Source organism: Chaetodon auriga, chromosome 2 (genome assembly GCF_051107435.1).
Source record: "Chaetodon auriga isolate fChaAug3 chromosome 2, fChaAug3.hap1, whole genome shotgun sequence".
NCBI lineage: Eukaryota > Metazoa > Chordata > Actinopteri > Chaetodontiformes > Chaetodontidae > Chaetodon > Chaetodon auriga.
The window spans coordinates 10,473,785-10,493,825 of record NC_135075.1 but is presented as its reverse complement, the minus strand read 5'-3'; the positions used below and the strand labels follow the sequence as shown (position 1 = coordinate 10,493,825).

At 43.4% G+C, this 20,041-nt stretch overlaps 1 protein-coding gene across 24 annotated transcripts in view; it reads left to right on the top strand.

Moving 5' to 3' along the window:
- Positions 1-1,896: 1,896 nt before the first annotated feature.
- Positions 1,897-20,041, top strand: part of cast (calpastatin) — a 35,858-nt gene continuing 17,713 nt past the window's right edge. For 15 of the 24 annotated variants that reach the window (XM_076753592.1, XM_076753491.1, XM_076753634.1 and 12 more), the window contains exons 1-2: positions 7,107-7,251; positions 16,263-16,313. In XM_076753592.1, the coding sequence (XP_076609707.1) occupies positions 7,177-7,251; positions 16,263-16,313 (126 nt within the window). In that variant the 5' untranslated portion in view covers positions 7,107-7,176. Of the gene's footprint in view, positions 2,033-2,724; positions 2,864-3,820; positions 3,911-7,106; positions 7,252-14,129; positions 14,322-16,262; positions 16,314-20,041 lie in introns of those variants that run through there. The other 9 variants (XM_076753525.1, XM_076753643.1, XM_076753499.1 and 6 more) reach the window with 8 other exon arrangements.

Genomic DNA, 20,041 nt, shown 5'->3' with positions numbered 1-20,041 from the left:
TCTTAGTTATTAGTAGTGCTTAAAACTAAGTAATAAAATTCAAAATGCTTGTTTTAATCTGCAGTAATCTCTGATACTCTGGTGCGTATGTATTGCTCTTATAAGAGTGTATTTAGATGGTCTTGACCGTGTGTCTTTGCACCAGCTGTCGTTAAGAGGACAGTTATTTCAGTGAAGAAACAACAGAAGCTATTTTAGTCTGCAGCGCTGCGTTAGTTTAATATCTCAAGATATAAAAGTGGCAAACATGAGTAATACTGAAAACAACATCAGCAAAGGTTAACAATCTGTTTCAGTCAATGTCACCAACGCTCAACCAACACTGTACAAATGTCACCTGTTATCAGGAGGTGCTGTAAAAACAGCGTTCTGGGTTCAACCAGATTGGCATCACTTTGCAGCTGACAGACTGTTTGTTGATGTCGGGACGGGATTCATGCTGTTATCAGGAGGTGTGAAGGTCAGACGGACTCTTCTCTGTCTCTGCCAGCATCAGAGTGACGGAGACGGTGGATGCTCGGACATCACACAAGCCTGCGAGTAACCACTTCATCCGCCCCGTATCTCTGACATCAGATCTGTCTGGACCGGAGGCGGAGACGAATGACAGTGTGCTCACAGGAGGCAGATAAGACAGGAAGTGTGCCAATCAGTTCAATTTGTTTTGCTCTGATGCTTTGTTCTGTTTCTTCACTATTGTTCTGACAACTGGTTATTCTTTAACACACAACATCATGCATATGTTATTAATCATATTGCTAAATTTGTGAATTTACCCTTGCACTGCGTATAAAAAGAAAAAGGTTACATCAGCAATAGATAAGGGTAAATATGGTGACAAATAAACTGTCAGGATTGCCAAATAAAACAGAAATATAGTGAGGATTTGTTAGTAAATATGTATTTTATTTTTATTTATTTGTTTTTACAATTCCATAATCTGTGAAATGCTGATTATATGGACATTGCAGAGAATTAAACCCAACAGTAGAGAAAAATGCAAATGATTGATGGTTTATTTATGACTTATTATTCATCATAGATTTTTTTGTGCTCAGACTGTAGAAGTCACTGCATGTGATGTATGAATTAGGAAGTCTTTCATCTGGTCCTCCTCTCATCTACTCCATGAAGATCCAACACGTTTTTTTTTTTTTTTCTAAAATCACTATCATTGTTGCTTATCATGGAGTCCAAACATCAGCGTGGAGACAGAAATGTGTTAGCAGCATGTTTAAAAACCTCTCCACAGCTGGAGAACAGGACCAGCATCCAGCTGTGCACCTTTAGAGATCAAGCCTGTGTCATAACTATGGCTGCAGCGAATGAACGTTTCCATTAATCTACTGATTCTTGTATCAGTGAATCCCAACTCGTGCAGTCTCTCCTTTACCCACTAGAGGGCGGCATTGCGCTAAATTAAGGCGCCAGCTCAGCGAGAGGAAACGGACAACATCAGCGGTGAGTCAACTGTTCCCTGGGCTGTGGGGCGTGTCTCTTCATGCCCAAAAAATGCAGTTTGTGGGCTTTTCCTGCTCTAAATTAAGTGTTGCGTGTTGATTTCAAGCACAGCCACACACACAGTTTATTTATGGACCCACTGTGTATTTGACAGTGGCATTTTATCCTCCTTTAACTCATGTGTGTTTTAGTATGTAGTGTGCCTGTGTAAGTGAACTTCATATAGAAAGACCCTCAGTTAAAGGATAAGACCTTATTTGCTGCAACTCCATCTGAAACACTCACAAACAAAAACACAAACACACACATACGTACACATGCACACAATTATAACCGCACCGTATTGCTTAAACCAGCTACTTTTGATCGTCAATCATCAAACGCGGCATTTGAGCGGGAGGGGCAACATATTTGGCTCCAAGGGGCAAAACCAGCCTGGATAGACTCAGATTCCCAACAGAGGACTGAGAGTGCAGAAGGAAACTTTCAAAGTTCATCCACTCCTGTTGCAAAGATGCCACATAAGAAGAAAAGCCATGGTCACCAAAAACCCACAAAGGAGGCGAAGGAAGTAAGTGTCTCTCTTTTACTGCACGGCAGGCACACGGTGCAACCTCAGGACGTCTTTAGAGATGCAGATAATGTCCATTTTACAGGGACGCCTGATCTTAACATACAGTTATTTACATAATCACTGAAGATTGCAGTAAATTGTAACTCACTGTTCCACAAGGAGGAACACTTTCTGTGCATGTGTGGCAGTGCATGGGGTGTGTGTTTGTGCAGGATGGCTGCACTGGATGTGGCTGTTTTTAAGGAATAAGTTCGAATCTGCTGTACTGCGTCGATTCACTATCGGTCAATCGATTTATCCAGTGCCCGGAAACCAATTGATGGTCGTGTTTTCAGAGGTTTCATGTCCGCTTTTGCAACCAGAGAGGCGTCGGATCCAATTATTTGGTTCTGGTATCCCAGTCCCAGTTTATCTGGAAACAATCACAGTAGTCTATGAAGCTCCTTCTCTGCAAATGTGTGTGTGTGTGTGTGTGTGTGTGTGTGTGTGTGTGTGTGTGTGTGTGTGTGTGTGATGATGATGTTGGCGTGTGGGGGTGGCGCATTTGGGCATGCAGGTCAGTGCTTGATCACTCTGTGGGTATGCGGAAAAGCAGGAGACCCCGAATGAGTTTATTGTAATCTGACTGAGTCATTAGAGGACTAGGAGCACAGACAGCTTGGTGTGATCATTATCTTAAATGTGAGTGTGTGTGTGGGGGGGAGTGGCACATTATTCAGAGACGCATGAGAGGAAATATCCCACGGTGAGGAACAAGAGAGAGTGGCAGTGCAGGGTTGAGGCTCTATCCCAGGCACCATGGCGTATGCACACTACTGGACATGTCTTGTGAGTACATCTGCTTCTTTTCTCCCCCCCTTCTCTCTCTCTTCTGTTTGTCCCTCTGGCGAAACGCGTCAGTAACTCAGGCAAAGCTTGGCACGGGAGAGTGTGCGCTTTTACTGCACAAAACCAGCACAACTCGCCTGCAGGTAGACGAGCTCAGCCGACAGCTCTTTAAAACTTGGCATAGGCTGCAAAGATAACCTTTGAACTGAAATAAATTATTCGAAGTGCTTTGCCCATATTCTGTCACACACACACACGCACAGTGTTTATAGACGAGGGTGTGTGACTGTTTGAGCTGAGCATCCACACGCACACTTGTTACAGCATTGAATAGTCCCAGTTATTCCTCCAGGTGAGGAGCTGATGTGCACTTATTATTGCTTATACACAGAACTAATATACTGTAATAAAATGCAAACAAGACCAGAGCACGGTTGCTTTTTGTTAGTTGAATTTGGTAGCATTAGACTCTGCGACTCGAACTAATTCTAACTATTTTAATTGTTGATTAATTTGGCCAAGTTTTGTTCGGAATGAATCAATTAATTGTTTGGTTTATTAAATGTCAAATGTCTTATTTTGTCCACAACTGAAAGATACTCAGTTTACTCTCAAAGAGGAGTTAAGGAAACCAGAAACTGTTACTTTGAAGAGGCTGTAGAATTTACACTTTCTCAAAAAATACTCAAACTGATTCATTGATTTAAATAGTTGGTGACTAATTAAATAGTTGACGATTAATTGATTAATTGTTCCGTTAGACTCTTACAAATAATGTTCAAAAGCAAGAAGAGCAACAAGATGACAAAAAGCTATTCTCGTCAGAAACCAGAAACACAATAGGTTGAGCTCACTGCATCCTGTACTGACGTTCCGTTGAATTCATCGCCTTCACACTCACAATAACAAGCTGGTTGCTGTGTGTGTGTATGTGTGTGTGTATGTTTGTATGTGCAGCATGAAGAAGCAGCTGCTCCCCAATGTGAGGTCCGTCACAGTAGTGCATCGTCAGCCCACTATCCCACGGCGAGGTCCTACTTTGGCAAGGTACTGACTTCACCTCCTCCTGCTGTCTCATGCACACTGAAACCTGAAGAAGGAAACTCTTGAATTTCTTTTTGTTTTCTTGGAAGATTGACTTTTAAAGGGGACTGTTTTGGCCTGTTGAGTTTCAGATTCAGTTCAGGTTTCTCATCCTTGGGCTCACTCATTTTGACATTGGCATAATTTTGACCGAAAAAAGAAATTTAGTTGGATTCAGGATCTAAAGGGAGCTTGCAGGAATGTCTGAGTAGCTACTACACACTGTACCCTCATTGCTGTAGATGAGGGCATATTGTTCTGAAGTCAAAGGTCAGTGCAGGAGTTCAGTATATATGTGAAGAAGACTAGCGACCACTTAGTGGAAGCTGATGGGGACCCAGGTGAAGAATAAAGAACAAGGTGAAAAACGTGAAGGTGTGTTTGTCTCCCTCTGCTGAACGTGTTCCCTCTCGATGTTATGCAGTCTCGTAAAGTGCTGATTCGCCAGAAAGAGCTGCTCGTCTGTAAACCTTCTGCCTGAGGAAGCTGTTGGTGTGTTCGCTCTGTTGATGAAGAGGTGCAGTAAACCCACGATCTCAGCAATCCTGCTAATTATCAAAACATCTGGTTGATCTGGTTAATTAAGGTCACACCTGTGATCTAGATTAACCTCACATGCGTAGGTGGCCCGGTGTGTGAGGTGAGGTGGTGATGAGCGCTGGATGTCTGAACTGCTGTGGTGGACACGCTGGTGAATGTAGTGTGACATGGGTCTAAATATAAAGAAGAGCGCTACGGTGGCAGAGGAGTCCAGTTACATACTTATGTGGCAGTGGCGAGCCATTCACTGGTTTCCATTCTGCTTTATTCTCTCATCTGATGGTCCCATTTTAAATGTTGGTTTTACACTCTTCCTGTCACTAAATGTAATCACTTAGTACTAATCTGATAAGATGAAATCATGTCTGGGCAAAAAAAAAAGAAAGATGAACTAATTTGTTACACCACCGCATGCCGAATACGTGATATAAGTTCAGGTAGGTCTGTGGGAGGTTCCAGTACAAGCCATCTGTTTTTTATTTTTTTCCCATGGTGCACCAGCTGGTTTTACAGGCTTTGTCATTTAGTAAGTCCATCGACAAAGGTGTGTCTGTCTGACAGGTAGTGTGCCATGCTGTGGAGGCCTGTGCATGAGCCTGTGTGTGCATGTGTGCGCACATTTACAAGTATCTGAATCAGCCCATTGCAGCATGTACAATACATGCACTGTAGGGAGGTGTTTGGACCTGTGCCGCACACGCTTTGCTTGCCCTTTTCTTTTTTAAGTCGTCAGGAACAGAAAAAGGATAGAACGGCAAACCTGCCTGACTTCATTCCATTGCTGTGTGAACATGCTGGCTGATCAGATGAAATACAGCAGAGGTTTTTAAAGTCTGACACCCCCACAAACTCCTGTCATCCTCTTGGGAGGGCGTGCCTCATAGTTTGATAACCTCTGGAAAGCAGTATATGGAGGGTGTAAAGATAGAGGATCTTACATGCTGTACAGACTGCAAAGTCCCTAAAGGCAAATCTGTGATTTTTGATATTGAGGTATCCAAATATGTATATTTTTGACAGTTTTTGATCATGGAATGAATGTCATGTCATTCTAATAATCTTGAATCAGATACAGTCTTTAAGCATCTGTGTCTGCTGATATTCATATTCCTGATTAGGTCTTAATTCTGTACAGAAACCCTGCAGAGATGTGGTGTCTTGCCATTCAGTTTCAGTATCATGTTGCACTTCCTATACAGTGTATGTGCACTGTGAACCATATTTTGCATCCTTAAACCCGTCCACGTGGCATGCTTAAGGGGACGGCTCACAGCTGCACCTGGCCAGTTAGTTTTTAGTGGCTGTTCAACCCATGTACGAACAGGAGTTTCATTGCAGAGGGCTTAAACTCATAGCAGACTGCATTATTTTCATGTTCTGCTGAGGTGTGCTGGTGAGTGCTCACTCAGTCAGAGCACACACTGATTCCTCCACAGTGACTCATTCAAAGACAGTATTGTCTGCACACCCCACCCAACAGCTGCCCAAAGGGATGCCGAATACACCCAAATCAAAGGTGAGGTAAAGCCTCGGAGCTATGACTGGAATTGCACTTTACCCTCGCGTCACCGCTTCTGCACATGACGTGAAAACAATGTGAGCAGAGTCACGGCTCTGGATACACCTGAATATACTTCTGTCCACACAGTCTGCGTTTGTGTTTTCAAAATAGAAGCTCATAAAGAAAGTAATGCTGTGTTTCCACTTGTGCAGTTTGCTGAACGTCTTGTTCAAATGAAGCTCTCAGTAAAGTACTACAAACAATAAGCACTGCAGGTTCGGAAAGCCAACACCCACGCCTTAAGCTTGAGCAAATCTATTAGTCATGTGTAGGAACCCTCCCTGCATTCTTGCTTCCTATGTACATGCTTTGATGCACAGGATCCAGATGAACTCCCTCAGATAACAGTCTTGCATTGGCTCAGCCAGTGGCTATTCATGGATAGTTAACATTCTGACCAGGTGACCTGATGTTCACATACTCAGGGTTTAATCCATATCATCCCCTGCTATTAGTCTTCAGCTCAATCTTGTTTCCCTTGGCAGATGGTTGACACAGATGTAATGTAAAACTGGCCTCTCCCTTTATTCTCACAAGCAATTAGGCAGCCAGGCTGGTTGCACAAGCTATCTTTTATTGCTGTGCGTACATAACCGTGTGCGTGTGTGTCCGTGTCCGTGTGTGCTGAAGGTCTGTGCACGATGTCATCGCAAATCTGGGTGTATGCTCGTTGATAAGCAGCTTGGATAATGTCTCAGATAAAACTGAGGGTGTTTTAGATGCAGCGCACTTCAAAAAAATAGTTTGACACATCTTCCCATGCAGGCATATCTTTATGCATGTATGCCCTTGTGTGTGTATGTGTGTGTGTGTGTTCCAGCAGTATTGGTTTTCCCTGCAAAGCAGCTCAGATGTGGCCCCTCATCAGGTGGGTGTCAGTCCATGGTCAGCTCGCTTCCCTTTATAGCCCAGAGAGTTACAGCCGGGCCTCTTGTGATTTCCACATCTGAGCCTTCCCTCTCTGCCCCCTTTGCTCCCTGACCACGCCCCCCACCCTTCAGTCCCTCCTCTCTCCCTTTCCCCTTCCCCGTGTGTCGGAAACATGCTGCAAGCCGACAGACAAGGCAGAGGCTGACAGACGTACACACACACACGCACACACACGCACTCGGAGGCACTTTCAGCCAACATGGGCCAGATTCTGAGCTGGATCCGAGGCCCACGGGACGACCCGGCCCTGCGGGATGTGGCCGTGGAGGAGCAGGTGTGTGCAAACGTGTGGAAGTCTTCGTATGTGTGTTTGGGTCATGGTTTGTGCTGAGCAGCTAATGTAAAAGTGTCCACGTGTGTTTTGTTTTGTTCCTGTAAGTCAGCCTGCAAGTATGAGTGCACATCTTTTAAAAAATATTGTTCTGTTCATTCTGTCCGTCTGGTTTGTGCTGTATGATTAACAAAGGACTTATTTGGGAAACGTACATAAGGAGGAAAACTGACTTGGCTGCAATCCAAGTCAGACCCTCCCTCTCTCTCTCCCTCCCTCCCTCCCTCCCTCTCTCTCTCGCTCTCTCTCTCTCTGCTGGAATGTGAGGCTGCTGGTCAGTCTGCGAGTTCAGAGCCAGAGTTTGTGCTCTGTCGTAGTCAGATATTAAACCCCGGCTGGGACAAGGCCTGCCTTGTTTGCTACCTGTTGCTGCAAGCAGCGAAGGGAAAAGTGCATAGATCTTGGTTAGTAATGGTTGTTCCAGTTGAGGTGTGGTGGTGTTTTGTGCTGACAATATCCTGATTTCATTTTCATGAAGAAGAACATTAAGTTTTTGTATTTTCACGGGTTTTCAGGTCTCGCCCAAATAGCGATCTCTGCAGAAGCAGCAGGATCACGTAATCTGAAAGGGTGTGTAGCTGGAACGAGTTTAAGGGTCCTGTTTTTTTTTTTCTTTGCACGACTTAAAATTGCACTGTAGGTCATATCCTGTAGCCTCAGTGTTACATTTTCACATGTGTGGCAGAGAAAGCGAGTGCGTGCTGATATGTGACAGGTCAGCACCGGCTGTCTGGATGTCAGTACTTTGTTATCAGGGATATTTGCTCTGAGTCACTTTATATGTTAAAGGTTAAGTTGCAAATGTGTCCCTGGAGGAGGACTGCTCACAGATAGCGTTCACATTTTTGGTGGGAGAGTTTTTGTTGTGTTCTGGCCCAAATCCTCCCAGCACTAGGCTGCAGCAGTCTGCCTCCCCCGGAGACTGACAGGAAATGGCCACTGGGAAAATGTATCAGAACAAGGTCAAAATATGACAAGAAGACAATAGTTTAACACTTGGACACACACCTCAAACACATCCTCGCTGTCAAACACACATCCATTAAGAGCTGAGTAGATGTTGTGCACATCATTCTTGACGTTGGGCCTTGTATTTGCATGTTGTTATGCAATTGACATCTATTTCAACACTGCAGTGGATTTTTAATTGATTTATAATGTACATCACGTGTTACAGCATCATTGAAAACCTGCTGAGAACGATCACTTCAGTACCTCTGAACTAAGCAGTGTTGTATGTAAGCAGTATAGTGTAAAATGACTCCATTACAGGTAAAAATTGTGCATTCAAAATTACTCACCTTTCCATCAAGAGTTGGTAGAGACCAAAAACAGAGTGAAGAAAGAGCGAATATTGGACTTATGTTTGCCAGGTGGCCACAAACACCAGTCAAAATGAATGCAGTGTTGCTGCAGGTGATAGTATCTGGTCAACAGAAATCCATTATTGCAAGTTAATGGAAAAATTGTCAGCAAAATGTAAAGAATGAAACAGGAAAATACTCATTATGTTAGCAAAATGGCCCCTGCTGTTATCTTCTTTATATTGTTGTAGCAGCACTTTATTGTCGCAGCTGGTTTAGGTGGAACTGATTCTAACTCGTTACTGACGTGGATAAATAATTTGAAAATATGTGTCTCTGAAACATAATGAACTAGAAGTTTAAATGAGCTTCAAATGGAAATACACAAGTAAAGTACATCGAACTCAAACACAGCGCTTGAGGATGGTTCTGACACAGCTTGTTTTTGTTGTATGAGCCTGTGCAGTACAGTCTCTGCTGACTCATTTGACTTAAACAAAGTCTGATGTCATGCATGCACACGTTTCCACTGTCACAAAGTGACAAATCAAAACTTGAATCCTTCTCTATTATCCCTTCATATCATTAACCACAGAGCAGCTGGCTTGGTTAGCATGAGCCATGTGCGGTTTACTGTCGTCATGCCACAAGATGTCTGATGCTTAAGCCCGTTATTGTAAATCTCTCTGCTGTCTGGAGCCGCTCGCTGTATATGCAAAGTGTCTGAATGTATGCAAGCACAAAATGAAAAACAAAATATTTCGAATAGTCTGCAGGCAGGCGGCGATCAGCTGTATCGATGAGAAGCTGCAGCACGTGGCTCACTGTAATAAACCCTCAGGCTGTGTGTGTGTGTGTGTGTGTGTGTGTGTGTGTGCCAGAAAGAAAGACAGGGAGAGCACACTGTGTACATGTGAGCATAAATACACACATATCCTGTGCAACTAAAATATCGCCCTTCCACTTCCTGTTAAATGTGTTTCTAAATATTGGTGTTGATCCCGTCAGCAGCCCGTGTGTTATTTACTACCACTCATCGGGACTTGTCAGATTTCTCGCTTCACTGTCAGCTTGGCATGTGTTGACTGCTGATCCAAACGTTGCTCTCAGGCTTTTGTTATGTCAGTTATATAAAAACAGCTCAGGGAGAGTTTCCAGGCCTCAGGGCTCACCTGAGAATGTGCTTCAGCGAGGGGTTGTAGTTTATGACCACAGTCTTTCTGAACCTTTTGTTCGGCTATCTGTTTACAGCTGATGTGCTTCAGGAAAGGCTGGCGCTCGTAGCCACATGATGTTTGTGACCATTAAGGCTGCGTAATGAAAACCCAGCAGCCTGACGCTCACTGGAAACTGAAATGTGATATAAGGCACGGGATTCTTGGTATTTCCTCGCATGAACACATGGAAGTGCCAAGCTAAAGTTGATGATGACGTGTTGGCAAACTTGGAATTACGATAAGCTAATATTCAAGTCCCAACTACATGTTGATTTAACTGAGCCCTTGTGCTCCAAAGCTTTGTTCTGTCCTGCCCTGTAATCTGAGGTAAACACTGTGAGACTGATTTAGTCTGCAGATATAAGACGCAGGCCTAATGTGACATGTGCTGACAGCAGATACTGTAGGTCCAGATTTTCTTCTGTGTGTTTCTCGCGTGGGTTAACAAGCCGGGGGGAAAGTGCAGTGCTAAATTTAGACATTTGAGCATGCAGCTGAGGAAAGGGCTGCTGTCGGTGTGGGGGGGTACAGATGCACATGGGGAAACCACAGAAGGGGTCAATATCTGTATTTTCATCAAAGTACCAAACTGGTTTCAACTTGAGGATTTTTTTCCAGCATTTTCACTCTCATTCGGGCACTGAGGTCGTTGTTCTACAATCATGTGTTCTGCGTGGTTAAAAAGAATTACAAGTCAGTTAAAGTGATTCCTAATGAATGAAGCTGTCAGCTGTCACTCATCCTTTGTATCACAGATGTTTGTGTTTCTCTAGGTTCCATATTGATTGTAGCTTTGTGAATCTAGGCAGTACTGTGTGCCAGCCAACTCCCATATCTCAGATTTCCGAGCATCTCATCCACACTTGAACGTTCCACAAGTCAGAAATGATTCAGGCTTTAAAAGATACAGACTGCACCTCAAAATCCATGACCACACAATGATGTGGCATGCCCAGCAAACATTAATAAAGATGCTGTATACTGTGTTTTGAGTCAAGGCAGTTTATCTGAATCTGGATCTTCTGCAGATTCTGTTTATTTTTCCCCCAAAATTCCATGTTTTCCCTTTTCAATTTTTCTAAATTCTGTATTTTATGTTTTAAAGCACAATATGTCACCAGATGAATACAAAGCCAACAGTTCAAAAAGAAAATATTCAACATCCTCTGCAGGACATCCTCCACATGCAGCTTGAATCTCTCATACCTCTGCCGAATGTATGACAGAGGCTACTGTATCTTTTCTCAACAGAATATCTGACTCTGCTCATACAGCCAGGAAATCCTCAACAAACTCACGTCTTTCATCTGCTGATGTGGTTGCACTTTTGCTGAGGTGATGAGCTCTTGCTAGCGTGCTGCCTCTCTCGCTCTCCGAAGACCCCTTCAACATGGCTGTGTTTGTGTGTGTGTGGGTGTCACCAAAACATAAAACATAGTTTTCTGTTTATTTGGCCCAGGCTCTGTGAAAATATACTTGTAATGGTGATAGAGTGGATCGCATTTTGCTAATTTCCATTATTTTATCAAATTCCACAATTCCGTCTGTATTTTCTGCATCACAGAAATCACAGGGCTCCACAACATAACAACGCGTGGATTATCACAATAATGAACCCTAATGTTCTTGCCGATTGGTTCTCAGTCATCCAAAAAGTAAGATGACCCTAATGATCAAATATCACATGTTAGTGTTGGCATGTTAGCATACCTATGTGACAATGAAGCCCACAGCACAGCAGAGACTACACGCTGAGGCTGACACCGTGCAGCTGGAGCTAACCAATGTTGACTTCAGCCTTACAAAGTAAAATTTCAACTGATGGAAGTTGACAAATTGGCATCAAATAATAGTATATGTAATAATAACAGCAGTAATTGATTTGTTTGTCCAGACAGATGCATTGTTCTGTTGCATTATAGTGTTGATATGGTGAACCGTTGCCTATGTGCACATCCAGCTGCCACACACACACACACACACACACACACACACACACACACACGCACTTAAGAATACCAATACATCAAATGGGTACCCAAGTTTGTTGATAGTTTTGAGTTGGGCGATAAGCATGTCATCGCAGCCCTAATAGATGCGTGTTTGTTTCTTCACCCTCTCACTGCCAGCATTGTCTGCGAGCCATGGTGCTGCCCACACTTTGTATGGTTAGTTTCTCAGAGTTTGTTTGACGTAAACAGCCGCCTGCTGCTGGAACTCAGACAGACAGTAAAACCAGAAGAATTAACTACATCAGGCTAAAAAGTTCTGTAGAGAGCTGGGAGAAGATTCCCTGTGTAGGTTTATCACCAGTGACGCTGACCTTCAGATGGATCACCATCCGGTATGTTTTCACTGTGAAATGGTTTTAACTGTGATCTCCTGCCAGCTGAAGGATGCAGGCAGTCCTGCTTTCCCACAGACTAGATACCTTACAACCTCCCACGTAGACATTTCCTGTGAGCTTTTAGAAACAGAATCAGAAGTTCAGCCTTGACCATCCCCCCAATTTCCAGCGTCACACTTCTGATTGGTCAATCTGTCTGGATGGGTGGGTCCGTGATCTGCTTCAGCTCATTAGTTGTCAACAAAGATAAGTGTTACCAGGGGTTACCAAGTAAGGCGTTTGGATCCAGTGTAGGCATGCATGTTTTCTTACAGAAACATGGCAGCTCTCTCTCCCTTCCCCTCACACACACACACTCACACACACGCACACACACAGAGTCAGAGACACAAAAGGACAAAGCTGTGAGCGAAGATTTATTTTGAAAGATTCCAAAACAGACACAAATATTTCAGCTTGAAGGATGCCAAGACAGGGGTTGTGCAACAAGTTGAGGAGATATATGTTGGGCCTTCTTGTTCTTTAAAGTTATTTTTAGATAAAAAGAATAACGTCAGAGGAATGAGGGGGCAAGAAAATATGTCTACCATGCTCATTTCTGAACTCTGTAACTCTGTTCAAGGTGATATTCCTGAGGCGTATAATCATCCACTTGCCGTGGCTGATGTTTCTTCAAGTCTGTTCATGTGCACATAAGAAGAAAAAAAAAAACGTTTCTTATACAGCAGGGAAAGTGCATCCGTCTGGGTACATGAAATGTCAAATACAGAGCAAAAACCCTGAAATGTTTTACTTCTTTGCTCTAAAAAGCATCACATTCATAGCCAGGGACAGTTTAATTAGTCGTGGCTAAATTGTAAATTTGTTCAAGAACAGCACGTTGTTCCTTTGCTTTGCATGACTTCATGGATTGTAGTATTGTGGTGCAGAGACAAAACAAGTGCACACATACAGTGCATGGCAGTCTTGTGTTCATTCATCATAAAACAACAGACTGATACAAAGGGTGACAGAATCAGAGAGCCCACACAGCAGTTCCACACGACGCTCGTGCAATCCTGCACTGAGTATTTGTCGACACAAGGGGGCGCTGTTCCCCTGAGCCCTCCCCTTTGAACACGCTGGACGTGTTTTCAGGCTGGAGGTGGTTCATCTGAGAAATAGTTCAACGCTCCATTACCTTTCGTAGATGCTGATCTATCAGCTAATCAATGCCATAAAGTGTGTGTGCTGTGAGGGGAAAGGTTATCACTGCCATGTTTTTTTTCTAAAATCCTTACACAACTTCTGGCTGCAGTCCAGAGGCTGTGTTTCCTGTCTGTTCCTTTGTTCAGCAGCTACTTTTGAGGAGCTGTAAAGACCAGAGAGAACATGTGTGAACGTGTGTTGATGATAACATTGTCAAAGGTCTTTCCCCCCCCAACGGTGTTTTTTGTTAAATTTACACTTTTTTAATGTTTTCTTCTTTTCTCTGCTCTGGCTGTCATCGGGTGTGGTTTGGACAACATGTGATGAGGCCCCCCTCCCTCTCCTCTTTTCTTTCCAACCACACACACACACTCTCTGTCTCTGCACTCTAGATTCCTAAGCAGTGAGTCTCTCAGACACACCCAGACTCTGCCAAACAACACTGCTGCAGCAAATCTACTTCTGCCTCATCACTGTTTGAACCTTCAGCTCCACAATAACTCGCCCAGCGAATATCTTGATGTAGGCCATCATATCTGTTATCAAACTGCAACATCCCCACCTCACAAAGCCCACCCTGACCCAGCCCAAAGTTTCCCTCAAGCTGGCTTATTTATTTTTTCCTGGCAGGCGGCGAGCAGTGGGTGGGTCTTTGTGTGTCCGACTGACCAATCTGACTGAGCCTGCTCTGCTGCCTTGTGGCTGAGGAGGTGGAGCCTGAGCAGCACAGGCTTGCTGTGCCACTTCCAAGAAGGCGGAGCACCAAGTTTTGCAGCTCTGGGCGTGTGTCTATATGCGTGTTTACATGTGTGTGCGTGCATGTGTCTGTGCTTGACACACAGCGTGCATAAAAGTGTTTCCACAACAGGATTCTAAGGTGAATCGGCTTCAAGAGAGGATTTTGGTAGTGTACACGGCAGCATATATAGAGGATATACACTCACTGTCAAACCTATGGTATGTATCTGGATAGTATTTCCCCTTCATGCTCGCTGTTTTGTCAGTGTCTGTGTGTGGAAGGGCTTCCTGTTTGACTGATACCTGTCAAATCACTTTGACGGCTGTTCTGTGGCAGAGCAGTGTTTGTCAGCAGTCCACCATGTTGTGTTTGTGTGAGACAGCAGCTTGTGGTGGTCAAGTTTGCTGCCTTTCGATGTGTGAAGTGAGGGAAAGTTGGCAAAGGACTTAAGATTATTTTGTTACTGCTATTGTTAATTTTATGGACTCCCAGAGCAGTTTTTCACTAAGGTAACAACAAATGGGGATCACTGAGGGATACTTCACTGATGTGCCATTAATATGTCTTCAGGGTTTGACAGTAGCTCTTAACGTGGCTCTAAACAGAATCATCCAACACTCTCTAGACTTCTGTAAACCAGGATTTGCTGCTCATTGCTGATAAAAAGCACGTGCAATAGTATGATAAACAAAAATAGCACAAATACAGAGAAACACAAGATCAGTGATTGTGCTCCTCTTCTTGGACTCTTCTTGAGGCAAAGTGCATGTTTGTTTGCAATAAACAGGGAGAAGGAGCATACTCAGTCTCAGCAGAATGAAGCAATGTGATGAACGAATGTATGAAACCAGTACAGTGCTGTTTAAGTGCCGTGGTTTCTCCCTCCTGTCTTCTTATGATGTGACAGTAAAGTGTATTAACAGCGCAATGTCTTCACAGGCAGGTTATCTCCTGAGTTTACCCAGCTGTCTGTTTGCTCTTGAGATATTCCCCACAGGAACAATATTCATCCACATGCAGCTCTTCAGCAGACTTCAGTCAGACAACAACAGCTTTCGACTTCTGCTCCACATTCTCGCCCTGTAACACTGACGGCAGCTTTCGTCACTTCCACCACTGAGCCGAGGTGATCCACATTATCACAAGTGGCCTCTTAGACAAGTTGCCAGGGCTATTTTGAAGCTGTAGCAGCAGCTAGCAAAGGAGCCGTTTCCAGCCATATTCATATGTGCGTGTCTGTGGTTTGCTGGGTGGGGCCCAGCATTAGTCATCAGTTTTCATTACAGGCACATGCGACTGCTTTAATCGCAGTTTTTGGGTCTGGTCTGGATGTACTTCATTGTTTCTCCTCTATTCACAGACAAGTACTTTGTGAGTTATGTGCGTCATGCAGTCCTAGTCTAACGTTTAACGCATGTGCAGACATCATGCCCTATCTGAAGCAGGAAAAGGACTAAAGCGGCAAACCTCGAGCACTTCAACAGTTTCCGTCAGAGATGAAGCTTCAATCCAGTACCAGTTTGAAATGAGCAATGGTTTCAAGTGGCACTATGCTGACATCACCCACCATGTAAAATCTTGTGTCTATTTTGGCCGCTCTCACTTGGGTTCAGCTGGCAGTGTGCCCAGCTCTCCCAGAATGACCATGATGTGGATATCAGTGTCCTGTCCCCAGCTACGTCTGTCCAGTGTTGTCCTCGCTGGTTACTCCAAAGCTCTGTGGTTCTACCTGTGTGAGTGTGTGTGTGGGTGTCATGTGCCATAACGTGTATGTGTGGACGTCATGTACCATACTGTAGGACATATGGTCAAGCACCAACTTGAGTGTCCTGTAGAAAACGTGGTTTTGGTTTGTAGGATGTTGCCTCACAGATTTTCACGCTTGCCTGTGGGGCCTCCTGGCTTGTGAGGATGCTGTTGCAGAGCAGAATTCGCTCTTGCTGTTGGTCACAAAAACTGTTTGCTGTGTTGGGATTACTGTGTCATTGTAGGTCTGTATGAGCTCCTCAATGGACTTGAAACCTGTAATGGAAGTGATTGATAGTGTACTGTATGCCACAGGTGTGTGCATTTAAAATGATCTTGGTGCTTATGTGTACTGTTTTTTTCCACATGTGTGTCAGCTGTGTAACAATCTCAATATGTCCCCTATGAAACAGATACACGGCAGCTATCGGCCCCTCCCTTTACCCCGACAAAATTTCTACCAGGTACAGCTGTATGAAACTTCTACTGTCTGCACTTTTTTATTTTGTCTGTGTACAAGGGCTGGACAAAATAACAGGAACACCTCAGAATGTGGTGGAACATATGATACTGATCACAATCTGCAGGACTGAATGAATATGGTAACCTAAGTAAAGGTAGATGAGTATTTGCTGCAGGGCTTTCATATAGCCTTCTTTAGACTGTAAGGTGTCCCTGTTATTTTGTTAGCCACTGGTAGCTGCATGACAATGCATAAATGCTGTGTACTGAGCCAAAATCACAAACCACTTGGAGCTAACTTGTGCTCCACTAGCTTTTGTTCCTCACCGTGGTTTCTTTGGTTTTTGTGAAATGCTGATAAAATGACTCAGGGATTTTTTTTTGTCCAAATTAAAGGCTCAGTCAAAATCTATTCATATACTTATGAACAAAGTTTGAGCCCTTCTTCACTTCAGCAAAAACATGATGTTTATTTTAGGAAAATTCACCAACTAACGCCACAGCTAGCATGATGTTTTGAGCTACTGTACAGTCAAGCCTCATGTGTAGGGCTGGTTATCAAACCTCATTACTGTTTTGGTGAATCACTGAATGTGTACATGGAACCAAGTATAGAAAAATAGCAAGTACTGAAAGGAGACATTGAATTTTTTTAGAGAGATTGGTTGGGTTGTTTACCTTTATTTAAAGGACCAGTGTGTAGGATTTAGTGCTATCTAGTTATGTTGCAGATTCCCACCAAACTTAGTTCCCCTCATCTCACCACACTCTTACCAAAGTGTGTATGAGAAAGTATGGTGGCTGCAAGAAGCACCAAAGGTCCTCTTTAGAGCCAGTGTTGGATTTGTCCATTCTGGGATACTATAAAAACATGGTAGAGCAACATGGCAGCCTCCGTGGAAGAGGCCCTGCTCCTCGTTTATATGTAAGAAGCTCATTCTTACATAATGAAAACACAGTTCTTATTTTGAGGAGCTGATTCACTAATGATAACATACTTTTGATTATTAGATTCCATTTCTGCCAATGCCTCCCCCTAAATCTGACACCCTCCTTTAAACCCAAACATTGCCAATTTAATTTCACTGAGACCAAGTTCTAGCTGCCATTTTGGATTTTGTAGGAAAATGTTTTATATCCCTCAATTTATTGTACCAAAAAAAAAAAAAAAGCATTTTGGTATCTATGTAAATTCAGGTATTGTACTGGCACTAGTATTGAAAACCTGCAACTCACACCTGTAGTAGTGAAATAGTAATGAAATGTTGTTGTAATCCAGTTAATATTTTATATAATATTTTACTGTGCAGCATGGTAGATACAGAGTAGAGCAGGCACAGACACCCATTTACATCAGAATATGGGTGTCATGTTTCCACTTTTTAACCTGGAGGCAGAGCAGACTTAAGCTGTTTTTAGCTCAGTGGACAGAGTATGCATTTCCACTAACACCGGATCCATTTTTTTTTAACTCTCCCTGAGATCAGCTGTGCTACTTACGACACAATGCGAACTGAATGTGCACTGTTTCAGTGTCAGTGGAGGGGCAGCGTGTTATCTGTAAGCAGGGAGCAGTCTGCTGTACAGGAGGCATGGTGAGGAATGTAGGAACGCTGCAGTTTGGAGTCACATGAGACAGAAAGCTTGCAAAGCGTTTGGGTCTCAGGTGAGCAGAGAGTTCAGTCTGATCACGTCACAAACATCTGCTTTAGCTTTAGACCTTCAACTCAAACTCAGGGCCGAGTAAATTGGGAGGTAATAAGTACGTAACCAGAACCTGCTCACTGTGTCAGGGGAAGAGACCTTTGTGCTTTTCTGTTTGACATGTTTTTGTATTGTTGATCATTTTGACTGTAATCTGAGACAGACAGCCGGAGTCATCGCGTAAACACCCTGCATAGTTCCTTGCTGTCAGTTATACAGTGCATTGTTTGCTTTAATGGACTGTCATTGAAATAAGCAGCCAGTTTGTTTGTCTGCCTGTCTGTCAGAAAAGTATCTGGGTGGTTCGCTGCATGTGCTGCCTAACCTGTCTTTGTTAACTGGCATCTGTCACACACAGTGAAGGCAAGGCTGCTGCTGCTGGACTTGGTAAAGGTTTGGATGTTCAGAGGAGGGGAGACTGTTGTGTTTGTGTACAGTTTTGAAGTGTGGTTTCAAAAGAGATCTCCTCTCTGATGATAATGCAAATGCACGTGGGTGCTACTTTATGAAGTAGTGCATGTATTTGTTCTGATCTGTACGTATTGAATGTGTATGAGCGGCCAAAGAGCACAAAGTGTTGTTACATTACCTTGAGGTCAGCAATGTAGCACATTCCCTTGGGTATCATGTTTCCATGGTTTTGGTCTGCACGTTGTTAGTGGACTGCTTTCATGTGACTAAAAGGCAAATGAGTCAACAAATCCTCTTGGCCAACTTCCTTTGATTTCAACTGGCACATCTATGATCTGTGGAGGGTTCTAAATTTAGTTTGGACGTGGTCTCTGAGAGCTTTGGGTTTGCCACAATACATATGAGTGTAAGGGAAAGTGTAGAGTACCGTAATGATGTCATTCTTTTGGTCACTGAGACATGATTTGTTTATTTCCGATGAGACATCAGACATGTTTTAGACAGGATGGTGAAAGCTAATGCTGCGGGGACCACTGTCGCTTTAATCAAAGGAAATTAAAGCTGCTTGGCAAACCAACCATTTGCTGGTTGACATCATGACTGATGCATCAGTCTGGGAGTGTCACCACAGACTTAAAAGCTCCAGTACAGTGTGAAATACAGAGAGATTTACCTGGTGATGACAGGCTTAGTCATCATTGTGTGAACTATTTTGACAAGGGCTTGAATGTAGGTGAATGTATGGTGATTTAAAGGTAGAAGTCCTGCACTCCAGCTTTAAGGTGGATTTTCAAAGCGTGGTAAGATTCCATGTTGTGTTTATTTATGATCTGATCAGATTTTGCTTCATAATTTCCTACATCAGATTTTCCTTAACAATTTTTATCTGTTCATTTTATTTCATTTAGGCAACTCCTGGTATAATTACTTGTATTTAGACTACAACACAAATACATGAAGTTTATTAAAGTTTTATTTGCGGCAACATAGCAACAATCAATATTTACTGCAGTAACAGGAGCAACTTGACTTCCTCTGTGGCAGGGGGATGCCCTGGCTGCTTGTGACCTCACTTCCTCCCATGTGCCACTTCCTCCTTATTCTCTCTGAAAACTGCATCATGTTGACTCTTCCAACAGTCACTCCATTAATAATGATATTGTCTCTGAAAAAGAACAAAATGTGAAAAGAGAAAAGAGGAAGGAAAACATGTCAGGAAGGAGGCATGTTCTTAGCTGGATATTATTATGTATTTAATTTTGCACCTTCTACAGCTGAATTCATCAGTTGTATCAGGTCTAAAGATAAAAAAAAAAACACAAACCTTTCCTTTTTTCCCCAAATAAATATGGTGGAAACATTTGAGTCTCAAAGCGTAAATAAGCGAATTGGAGCCGCAATAAGTGACCTTATGTGTGTTAAATGTAACGGCATTGTGTGAGGAAATCAGTGTCAGTGCTGAGCTGCAGTCATTTCTAAATCAGAGGTGCTGATTGCAGATGGTTAAGTCACACTGCGCTCTGTTCCTCTGTGTTTCTCCTGCTGTACGTCTGTGTGCTTCCCTTCACTCAGTGCAGTCATTCACCGACACAGCCTGGCTTCACCCTCCATCCTC